The sequence below is a fragment of the Megachile rotundata genome, chromosome 3 (assembly GCF_050947335.1).
Source record: "Megachile rotundata isolate GNS110a chromosome 3, iyMegRotu1, whole genome shotgun sequence".
Taxonomy (NCBI): Eukaryota; Metazoa; Arthropoda; class Insecta; order Hymenoptera; family Megachilidae; genus Megachile; species Megachile rotundata.
This window is the reverse complement of record NC_134985.1, coordinates 17,926,300-17,937,406: the sequence shown is the minus strand read 5'-3', so window position 1 is coordinate 17,937,406 and position 11,107 is coordinate 17,926,300. Positions and strand designations below refer to the sequence as shown.

The window sequence follows — 11,107 nt, the reverse complement described above, 5'->3', positions numbered from 1 at the left end:
TATTTATAAAACACAAAATGTAAACTAATTTCAATTATTATTTTTATCTGTATTTAAAGATATAAAATTTTTAACAAATTTTGTTTAGTTGCAAGACATTAGTATTATCAATAAATTGTTTTTATCTTTCTCAGCTTCTTTTTCTTTGGCCCCTGCTTTTATCCTCTCCGTCTCTTTCTCTTTCCCTTGCGATGACACTAAACTGAAAATATTTGTTCATTACGAAATCTGCGAAAACATAAATACATGCTTACTTAAAATGATTTTTATATCAAGAATATCCTAACCTCAAAGACAGTTAAACAATAGTTTCACAACTAACAGGAAAGATAATAAATTTCTCTTTATATGCGTATCAAACTTTCTTGGGAGAGATTAAAGTGAACTGATTGAGTAACACTTAATCAGTTGGTGTTATCGTTTAGAAAAATTAGAACTGCGGTTCATCTTGTTCAAAATCGCGAGTGTATAGTAAAGCAACACTTGTTGCTTCGAGCGAATTAGATGTCGAATTTGGAGAAGATGAGATCGATATGGAGGGACGCGGATGCTGTCACCTTCGATGTCGATTCTACCGTAATTCGAGAAGAAGGTATCGATGAGCTTGCGAAATTTTGTGGAAAAAAAAACGAGGTTACTGCGTTGTAAGTTTTACTTTTTTTCTGTTTTCCTTTACAGATAGAGATAATTACATAGATACACATGATTAGTAATTAAAAATGATTTTAGAACGAATCAGGCAATGCAAGGAAACGTGACGTTTCGACAATCTTTGGTGGACAGGCTGAATATTATAAAACCAAGTTTGACGCAAATCGAACAGTTTCTAGCTTCTCGCGAGCTGAAACTTTCGTCTGGGATTAAGTAGGAAATAATTACAATTGATAATAAATTATCGTGACGTAACTTGTATTATTTTTTTTTAAGTTCATTTTCTATCTAAATTTCAGAGCTCTGATAACGACGCTCCAAAATCGTAAAAAGCACGTGTTCTTGATATCTGGTGGATTTCGTTGTTTAATTGCACCAGTTGCTACGTCGCTTAATATTCCGTCAGAGAATATTTTTGCGAACAGACTTAAATTTTATTTCACAGGTTACTCGTTTATGCTAATATACCATTGATATAATGCGTTATATCTAAATTTTAATTTATTTACAGGAGAATATGCAGGATTCGACGAAGATCAACCCACCGTCGAAAATGGAGGGAAAACAAAAGTAATTGAATACCTCAAAAATGAAAAAGGGTTTAAAACTATTGTGCACATCGGGGACGGCGCAACGGATTTAGAAACAACCGCGATAGCAGATTTATTTATAGGTACATCTTAGTTACCTTATATTATCAGTTTGACCTTGTTGCTTTATTTTATTCATTTGATAATGCGGCTCTTTTAATAGGATATGGAGGAAATGTGGTCCGAGAGAGCGTCAAGTCGAAATCTCCTTGGTTCATTACCGACTTCAATGAACTCATAAATATCTTGGAAACGTGAACAGTATGATACGTTTTTCTTTTATAAATTTTGAGCTTGTAAAGTTCTAACAATGAGCGATAGAAATGTTGCAATTATAACGCAACCTAAAAATATTTACCTAAATATTTACTAATGCTTTTCCTGTTAAAAGTTTTGCTTAAACGTTAATAATCTGGAAATTTTAATCTACAGTTTGTTCCAAGCATTGAAATTGGTGGTTTTATTTCATACTTATTTGTAACGATCACCTTTCTCAAATTAAATATAAGAAATTTTATAACAAGTACTTTTTACACTTATCGTACAATAACAATGACGTTTAGCGCTTTGTCTACATTATTTCATTGACTAATTACCAGACGATTCTTTGCATCAAATGCAATGTCGAAAACTGTGTAGAATAATAGCAATTATAGCACAAAATCGGTATCTATACGTACCTATAAGAATTTGTATACAAAAATATGTACTTCTTTATATTAGAAAACAACAAAATTTCAACTAATCAACATAAACCACTGAGTTTGCCATATATCATACTTTGTTATTCTCATTATCTGCAATCGGAGATGTTAATCTTGTTACTAGATTCAATATTAAATTACACAGTACATCTATTTTGCAAGTTACAATTTACAAACTCGATCTGTTACTCTTTGACAATCATTGACGATTCCTTGCTTTTTCTTGCTTTCTCTGTTGTATCCATTCTTGCACCCTCTGTTGAAGTTCAACGTTAGATTTCACCATATCCATAGTTAAAGGAGATCGATTGAATGGATCCGTTTGATCGCTGAGTAGATGCCTGAACAATATCAGCAAAAAATATAAAACTGACCATGTATGTCTTTCATATTCATGTTTTACAATTAAGATAACGTCACGGATACTAACCTTGCTATAGTTTGACGATCAATAGTTATTCCTGACGATGGGAGAATAACAGGATCAATCATTAAAGTGGACATAATAGGGTCAAGGAATTCATCAGGAGCATCGATTAAAATTTCATCTTCTTCCTTTTTATCGTTTGCTGCTTCCTCTACATTCTTTGCAAACTGATCCAAATCTCCCAACATTCCAACGCCACCGATATGAACTAAAACATTATTGATCATATTTAATAAAGTTGTCCACTAATCACCGTAAACGTTTAACATTTGGTACTATGAGAAACTATTGCTTACCCAGAACATTGTCGGCTAATTTAAATAAATCAGGTCTATATGACCGACCATCTTGAGAAACTGCCAGTGTAAAAGATTTATTTTGACTAAGATTTATATAAATTTCACATATGTTCAATACCAGATTTGCAGGATTAAATGCATATTCTTTCTGACCATTCACCTAAAGTTAAGAGAGTGTACAATAACATTAAATATTTATGTACATAATAAATTCTTATTATGTCAACAGCTGATTATGGTTTTTACCTTTAAATTCTTTTTATTTGGCCCAACCAATTGAAGCAACAAATAATTAAGCATCGATGCAATACGATCTACCATTGTCGGATGACAAAAGATCGATTTTATCTCTGTAGTCAACATTTTCAATGTGTAAATGGTTTTTCTACCTAATATATTGTTAAATCGAGCAGTCATTCCAAGATATAACAAATACTGAGCCTGTTGGTCGCGTTCATGTTGTGGTAATTTATTCCACTCTCCACTTTCCCTTAAAGATAATGTCACCTTGTATAAATTGTGTTCAAACAAATTGAACGGAAAAGTTTCTTAAGCATATGATATTTAAAGTAAGTACCTTGCTTGAATTAATTGTCTCAATTGAGCCATGCTTGAAAGTGCTTCGTCTAATAAAAAAACTGCATCATTCATTAAAAGATTTATAAAACGCAAAAATAATGGTGGCTGTGCTGCTTCCATATTGGCTTCTGCTTCTTCGGCCAAAGTACTGTAAAATAAATGTTTGTAATTAGGTATAAATTTAGTAAGTATAACATATCTACACTATACATACATAAAGTTATTCCGATGCTCTGGCAATTTCCACAAATACTCCATAACAACGTACATTGGTCGTCGGTAATTGAACTTTTGTTCAAATTGCACACTTTGCCCAGTCATTTCGATACTTACAAACACTTTAAGCAAATTAGAGACAATCTAAATGTTAAAGTAAACCTTCATATCATTGATTATAAAACATTTTACGAATTTAGAAGAAATTATTACGTACATGTTGCCTATACGGATGTGTAATAAACAGTTGTTCTCTATGGAACTTCCCTAAACTCGGTGTTATGGGTTGTATGGTTTCATCAGTTGTAGGTAAAAGCGCTTCTAATCCCTCTGCCAAACGAGCGCGTAAATGAGGATTGTATAAACGTTGTTGAGACTCCATTAACACTATAATCTAACATTAATTATTTATCTCAATTATTTAATGGAACTATATCAACGTCTATTTACTAGATATACGCTGTTAACTTACTTCTGTCAGTATTGGTGTTAAAAATGGTGAACCTTGTTCTTCAAAAACATTTGTATTTAAACGGCTCAAAATATGTAAAAATCTAATAGTATTTTCAACCACGAATTCAGGAATGCACCTACAGGAAACATCATAAATATTAAAATTACTATTATCACAAAAACCTTCAAACTTAAATACCTTAATGTCTCTGGAACAGTTTCTGGTAAAGGGAACGTTACTACTTTACATTCTTTTGGAATGTAATCATTCGGTTCATTTTCTTCAGTTTTGACATCATCTAGGTACACTTGTACTAACCAAAATGCTGTTGTTGCATTAAATTTTGCTAAAAGCTTTAACATTTCTGGCACTAGAAGACTTGCTCTTATAGACAAGTATCTAAAAATTATAAATTATTTCTCGGTAAATAAATAAATATTATATTTTGTTAATAGGAATAATAAGAACATACTTGGTCATTTCGTCTTCCATGCGTTGAGATAATGTCTCTAACACTTCTGACCTACCACCAGCCTGAGCATCCTCATATACTCTTTGTATTCTGACCAAACTTTGATTTGTTCTAAAATTTTTAAAGATGATTACTGGTCTAATATGAAGTTCAACTAATTAATGAAGAGAAAGAATTGTTGTTACAAACACAAACCTTAAAAATTTATCCAATACTACTCTATAACCAAGATCTAGAGCTCTGTGAGTTAAAAAAAAGCATTCAGTAATGAATCCAAACGATTTTGCAACTGGTTTAGCACCACCTTCTGATGTTGGTATTAAACAAGTTTCTGAAGACATTCCTTTCAAATGTATAAATTGACCCATAGATTCATTTTCATTGGTCACCTACAAAATTCATTTGTATAAAATTTTATACTTCTTAAGATCTAATAAACAAAATTTATTCACCCACATTTTTACAAATGAACTGACCTCTGCTGCACAGTATGTTGGATCAATTTTAGGCACTTTAGATTCGTTTTCTTTAATGCAGAATGGTTGACAAAGTCGCAATAGTACATTTCCTAAATTTAACATAAAACCATCAGAAACGCACAACATTGTACTAAAAACTACATCAATTTGGGCATTCCAAAGTTTTCCTCTGTTTGCATTCAAATGAAGACAATTGCCTATCCATTGTAAAGTTAAATGCCGTACTTCAATTGAACATTTTAGTAATAAATGAAAAACCTTTTGTAAAGATTCATTCAAAACATCCAAAGCAGTCCAAATGTTTCCCTCAATAGTAGTAGAAGACTACAAAAAAAATGTAAATATAAGTGGGTGATTTAATTGTTTTTATACTGATATATTATTTACCTGTTGCAATGGTTTATCAAAGAAGTAAAATGGTTCTCCTATTGTTTTAGGCAAACAACTCAAACTAAGAAGTGCACCCAGTAATGTCTCTGCATAAGCTCTGCCTTGATTGCTTTTAGGAGTACTATGTTCAATAAGTAATTTTGCTAAAGGTTCTATTGTTGCAAAGAGGTTTAATATAGTAAACCAATAGCGGCGAAAAAAGACAAGATTACTCTGTGCTGCTTCCTTATGAATTATATCAAGAATAGGAGTAAAAGATGTAGTAATTACATCTGAAGCATTTTTTTCATCTTGTGCTCTCAGTTCATTCACAATACCATGCGTGAAAGATATCAGTTCTGGTTTTGGTCCTGTTTCATCCATACATAATGCAATAAATTGATTATGAATCTGCAAAATGCATAATTCAATAATGTTCCATTAAATGTAATGCTTTTGTTACAGTTGAAGTAATAAATAATTGTATTGTACACAATTAACAATCCATTTACCTCTTGTTCTTCGAACAATTTTGGTTCTTGCAATGCAACACCTGCATTTTGTAAAATAACTTGACGTATTTTGTAGATAATATCAGAACATTCCAATTTATTTTGATATCGCTGCAATCGACAATAACTTTCAAATAAATAATACATAACTAATTTCTCTACTGTATGAGAGTCATTTACAACTTCTTGAGAATTTTCAACAGGTACTAATTTGGACTCAAGGTCAGAGAGCATTAATCGCTCAAAAACTGCTTGTTCAATCGAATCAACATTAATAAAGACTAATTTACGTTTTTGTTGTTCATTCGACTCTGTTGCATGTAGTGTTATTCCAAATATATCATTGAGAAGAAGGTTAATTTGACTATCATCTCTGAAATCTTTGGAACCTTGAAAATTTATTTCCTTAGTGTTATCAACATGCTTATCCTTAAGTTGCGCGATATAATTAACTCTGTTACTTTCGTTGATAATCGTTTGATTCTGAGATGAAAATGACACGGCATCATTAATGGTAGAAAACAATCCAGCAAATGGATTGTTGTTCACGTTGTCACACATGGTTCTCGCGTTAAAACTCAACAACAGTTGTTAAAAACATAATTGATCTAAAAATATATTATCAAGATTTAATAATGAATCTAAAAGGTATTAGAAAAATGAACCAAAGTTTTCTTATGATTATTGCACACTGCTACACATCTGCACACTACTCCGTTTTCGTTCTGCTCACGGTTCACAGGGCGTATATGCAGTCTATACGTAATATGCGTATTGCGCGTGCGCCTAAATGTATGTGTGCTCCACGAAACAATATCAAAAGTGACGTTTGTCAGCACAGAATTCCCAGTCCAACAGTTTAACATATTAATTAAAATTTTAAGTTACGCAACTCAGAAATTTGTCAAGCTTTCTATTGTATTCGATATTACTGTTCCCTTCTCAAACATGCATTTCTTTGAACAAATAAATTTCATGTAGGTGATGAATAATAATTCATTTTTATCCTAACAATTTGTAGTACAAGTAATTCATGCAAGTATGTTATAGGAAGAGTAGTACTTTGTATAAAACAAATTTATTAAAAAATTCAGGCACAAAGTGAATTTGTTCACATGTTATAATTTTTACATGTATTTGATGTAACAAAATTAATAATAAAAGGCACTATTATAATTTTACCGCCATGGTTTACGTACAGTCCCAGCACTAGTACTTCTTTTAATACTATGATCTGAAATTTACAAATTATTTGTTATGAATATATAATGAATAGCAAACTTGGTGTTATAGTTGAACTCATCTTTTAGTTACCTGTAAGAACTATGAAGATTTGATAATTTAATTTAAAAAAAACTTACATAAAATATTTGGAGAGATTAGTTTTTCTTTAACATCGGAAGTCCAAGTTTGACACCTAGATCTAGATAAACATGTACGAACAAACGAAACTGGCTGATATTCCTCCATCCTGATAACAAGAAATTGAAGTATAAATAAAATGCGTTTGTTAAAATTTGGAACTAAAATAATAATTATATATAAAGATGATAAAAATGCGTGCTAGTACATCTATTTTAAGTTCTGTTTTTCTATGAACAGAAATTGCATTGATATTGAGCATGCAAATTATAGTTATATAAAATATAGATATATTTACAACGTTTTACATAAAACAAATTAAACATTGAATACCAAAATAATTTATTTTCTTCTAATGACATTCTATGTCTTAAAAATTTATAAATTCTCTATGGAACACAAACATAAATTATACTATGCGGAATCATACTCCTTCAGTTTTTTCCTTGCTAAGGTTCGCTGAGTTGCAAATGAAAATGATCTTGCAGACGTTGGACGTTCTATGCGAGCCTGCTTGATTTCACGATCTTGCGCTATTATTTGCATTCTTTTCTTAGGACTTTGTGCAAATAATTCCACTATATTCATAGAAGCTGCATCACACTTTTAGAAATTATAACATTCTTATGAGTATGTTTCTTTAAAAGATTTCTTTCATATTCAAAATAACATTTACTTATCTATAGCAGCAACATATTTTGAAAAACTATTAAATTATGTCTTTACAATCAAAAGCATGTACGGTTTTTTAAATAAAAATTACACTATTTTAATATTATCTCGTATTAATAGCTAAAGTACTACTATGATTAAAAGTGAGAAAAGATGATAAATTTAAAATATTGATACAAAAAAGAATATGATACTTTCTGTGCTAAATTATTGTATATATTACCTGTAATTGAAGACGTTGTAGAAAATTAAATTCTGATCGATTGAGAGGTGCATCAACATGAAGTTTAAGCATACAATGTAAAGCTTCTTTATATGTATTTTTTAAAGCAATGACACGCTCCGTCCGCATTATTCTACGTACCAAATATCCTCTCGCATATGCATTGATTATATTTATTGCCTTTACCTGTATCATAAGAATGCCTGTTAAGATTTTCAGTATTATTCAAAACTACAAATTTTTAATATTGATGTCTTACATGTTTAGTTCCATACATTGTTCTTTCAAGAATCGGAACATGAGTAGTTTTACTATTTAAAGGAAACAATTGTCGGCTAACATTAGAACGTTTACAGCCATTAATGTCTTTTATTAATTCGTTTTCATAATTTTTTACATTATTTATTTCAATTTCCGATTCCTTTTCTTCTGATACAAAATTATCAATTTTTGGTGATGATTTTACTTCCAATGGTTGAATTGGACACGAATTTTTAACTGGACAAGGATTTGTATCGTGACTCACTGCAGAGTAAATATAATCTAGTGGACAGACAACCACTTTCGTATTATCATCGTGTAAATGCTCTATTCCATTTTCTTGTTGCAAAGTATTTTCTACAATTTTTGTATTTTGTGTATTATCATCAATGTATTCAAAGAACTTTTCATTGTTAGGTGTAGTCTCTTTAAAAACAGGGGATGAAATGTTTTCCGAAAGTAATGGAACTGAAAGTTCTGGAAATGACTTTCTAATCTCATTTAGTAAAAGTAATTGTTGTTTCTCAAATTCTTGTTGAAGCAACGTTTGTTCTCTCTGTTGACGAAACATTAGTTCAGCCATTTGTTTTTTATGCATTTCTTGTACCTTCTTATAAACTGTCAAAAGTTTATCAGTTGCAGTGGAAGATTTTGATTGTGGCACAGATTGCTGTATATCAATATTTTTTGAAATTTCGGATGCGAAGTTGTTTCTCGCAGAAACATTATTATATTGACTCTCTGAACACGTAGAAGATACATTATTATTATCTAAATTTTCCAAGGAACCACCGAATCCATTTGCTGAATTAAAGGTGGAAAAACTGTTACATTTCCTCCATTTTTGGAACCTAGATTTTTTTTCATTGCTGCTATATACATTGGATGCTTTATCAGAATTCATTTGTATATTGTTTCTATTTATACGTTCTTGCGCTAACATTGTTTGAATACAATCAGCAGACCTTGTAGATGAGTAAGTAGATACAGATGACGGTTTTGGCTTTGTTTGTAATGAATATGATTTACGTATAGTATGACCACTATTAGAATAGCCGCTTCTTTTCGGTGTTGATAAATGTTTCAAAGATTCCATAGGAAAAGATTCTTTATGTTTAGCATCATGCTCCCATTCAATCTTAGCTTGTGCAATATTCCACTCCTTCCGACGTACTGTACTCGGATATGACGTTGGAATATATTCCGAACAAGGAGTACATGTTGAACTAGCTAATTCCATTTGCATATGTGCTAGTAATATAGGACTTGGAGCATCTAATACATAAGAACCCTGACGCACTAACTTAGGCGTATCTTCTATATTGTCTAACTCATTTTCTTCATGTTGTTCATTCTTTCTACTATTAGAATCATTTAATATCAATGGAACAATATTCAAAGTTTTAGGCACTTGAGGTTTCCAAGCATTTGATACTAAATCAATTTCTGACTTTGCAGAAACTGCTTCCTTTGAGTAATGATTCATACTATTAGTAATTGTAAGCAGTTCTGACCTTAATGTGCTATTAGAAGCTAAATTCATTTGTTCTCCTAACTTATATTTGGTATTTAATTCTTTACTATGCTGTAAAGTTTTCTCTATATCTCCATTAGAATTTTCAGAGATTTCTATTGGAACATCAGTCTGGCTAAAATTAGTATTCTTAGATTCAACAGGAACTAAGTCTTCTTTAGAACTGTATTCTTCTTCTCTGAACTGTGTATCTTCAGATTCATTTCTGGCATTTTCTCTATGAACATTGTAATTATTAAATTTTTTGGCAGCACGTAAAGTTATTAACTTTTTTTCTATATTTATGGCGCTTTGTTTATAATGAAGCATTTCTTCTCTGATATCTTTAGTTATCTGAAAATAATAAAATCTTATAATAGAATAAATACTACTTATCATGTATGTATATGCAATAGTATTCATACCATAGGTGGTAAAATAGGAACTCCATTAATTTTAATACATGATACATATGAATGTTCGTCCATATTTTTAATTGTTTAAACAGATCTGTTAAAAAATGATATCAGATGTATACTCAAAGACAATAGTTATAAAAATATTTGTTCTGAGAATGATTCCTGTTTAAGGTGGATAAAAAATAAAACTTTTCGTTGCACACCAATCAGAAAAAATATTAACAAACATACCGTTTGTTTTCCAAAGATAATTATAAAATGATTAAATGACAATATTATGTAGTAATCTGAAAAAGAATTGAATAAAGCAGTGAGATAAATCAAGTGCAAACAAAACATAAAATATATGAGTGTATTATTTGTTTAATATATATTTTATATTATATTCATATAGTAAATTAAACATGTTAACTTAATAAAAGTAATGTAACATAATGATAATTACTTGTCATCAAATTTTTTATAACTTAATATGAGGTTTACTTGCTCTTGTTACATATTTCATAACCGACATTTTACAACATTATATATATTACATGTTGTATACAACATATATAAATAAATTTAACAAAAATGGTTGTTCAATATCCTTTTCATGTTTATTCAAATAGCAGAAGTTTAACTGATATTTTAAATCAATGATAATAAGTAGAAACAAACTATGTATTTTAGGAATAAGGATTACGTTAATTTTTTCTACACAAAAACATTAATTACGCAGGTTATTATTTACCTTATTGATAAAAAATACAGAAAATGAAAGAAATAATTTTTCTATTCTTTACAATTTACCAAGTGCACTCCCTGTAACTATGTTTTATATACCAATGTTGGTAATGGATATGTAACTATTGGTTACTATACGTTCAAACTGTACAATGCGGTTTTGGTCCTTAGAAGAGCAG

General features: G+C 30.3%; 3 protein-coding genes across 14 annotated transcripts; 1 reads left to right on the top strand and 2 right to left on the bottom strand.

The window, feature by feature from the left end:
• Window positions 1-18: 18 nt before the first annotated feature.
• On the bottom strand, window positions 19-6,313 carry Ube4A (Ubiquitination factor E4A). Of its 8 annotated transcripts, none has more exons than XR_013037449.1 (15): window positions 5,753-6,313; window positions 5,259-5,651; window positions 4,869-5,195; window positions 4,588-4,781; window positions 4,393-4,503; window positions 4,119-4,319; window positions 3,939-4,056; window positions 3,684-3,860; window positions 3,465-3,610; window positions 3,249-3,398; window positions 2,918-3,161; window positions 2,669-2,831; window positions 2,376-2,580; window positions 1,340-2,286; window positions 19-228 (listed from the first exon to the last, which is right to left on the bottom strand). XR_013037449.1 is itself a non-coding variant. In XM_076529388.1 (15 exons), the coding sequence occupies exons 1-14, from the start codon at window positions 6,311-6,313 to the stop codon at window positions 2,145-2,147; spliced, it is 3,132 nt and encodes a 1,043-aa protein (XP_076385503.1). In that variant the 3' UTR covers window positions 19-202; window positions 2,112-2,144. The 8 variants fall into 8 exon arrangements, 5 of the variants coding, with proteins under 5 accessions (XP_076385503.1, XP_076385504.1, XP_012140210.1 ...); XR_013037447.1 differs by having other exon boundaries at window positions 19-202; XR_013037448.1 differs by having other exon boundaries at window positions 19-197.
• On the top strand, window positions 262-5,355 carry aay (phosphoserine phosphatase). Of its 2 annotated transcripts, XM_076529432.1 has the most exons (6): window positions 262-644; window positions 730-864; window positions 951-1,096; window positions 1,163-1,324; window positions 1,405-1,502; window positions 5,309-5,355. In XM_076529432.1, exons 1-5 carry the CDS (start codon window positions 505-507, stop codon window positions 1,497-1,499), a joined length of 678 nt encoding a protein of 225 aa, XP_076385547.1. In that variant the 5' UTR covers window positions 262-504; the 3' UTR covers window positions 1,500-1,502; window positions 5,309-5,355. The 2 variants fall into 2 exon arrangements, with proteins under 2 accessions (XP_076385547.1, XP_003703079.1); XM_003703031.3 differs by lacking the exon at window positions 5,309-5,355 and having other exon boundaries at window positions 264-644; window positions 1,405-1,813.
• A 501-nt stretch (window positions 6,314-6,814) lies between the features above and the next one.
• LOC100875937 (uncharacterized) lies at window positions 6,815-11,074 on the bottom strand. Of its 4 annotated transcripts, none has more exons than XM_076529404.1 (7): window positions 10,936-11,074; window positions 10,209-10,489; window positions 8,269-10,137; window positions 8,010-8,195; window positions 7,545-7,717; window positions 7,114-7,223; window positions 6,815-6,986 (listed from the first exon to the last, which is right to left on the bottom strand). In XM_076529404.1, the coding sequence occupies exons 2-7, from the start codon at window positions 10,269-10,271 to the stop codon at window positions 6,931-6,933; spliced, it is 2,457 nt and encodes an 818-aa protein (XP_076385519.1). In that variant the 5' UTR covers window positions 10,272-10,489; window positions 10,936-11,074; the 3' UTR covers window positions 6,815-6,930. The 4 variants fall into 4 exon arrangements, 3 of the variants coding, with proteins under 3 accessions (XP_076385519.1, XP_003703076.1, XP_076385520.1); XM_003703028.3 differs by lacking the exon at window positions 10,936-11,074 and adding an exon at window positions 10,648-10,811; XR_001095956.2 differs by lacking the exons at window positions 7,545-7,717; window positions 10,936-11,074 and adding an exon at window positions 10,648-10,814.
• Between the last annotated feature and the right edge of the window lie 33 nt (window positions 11,075-11,107).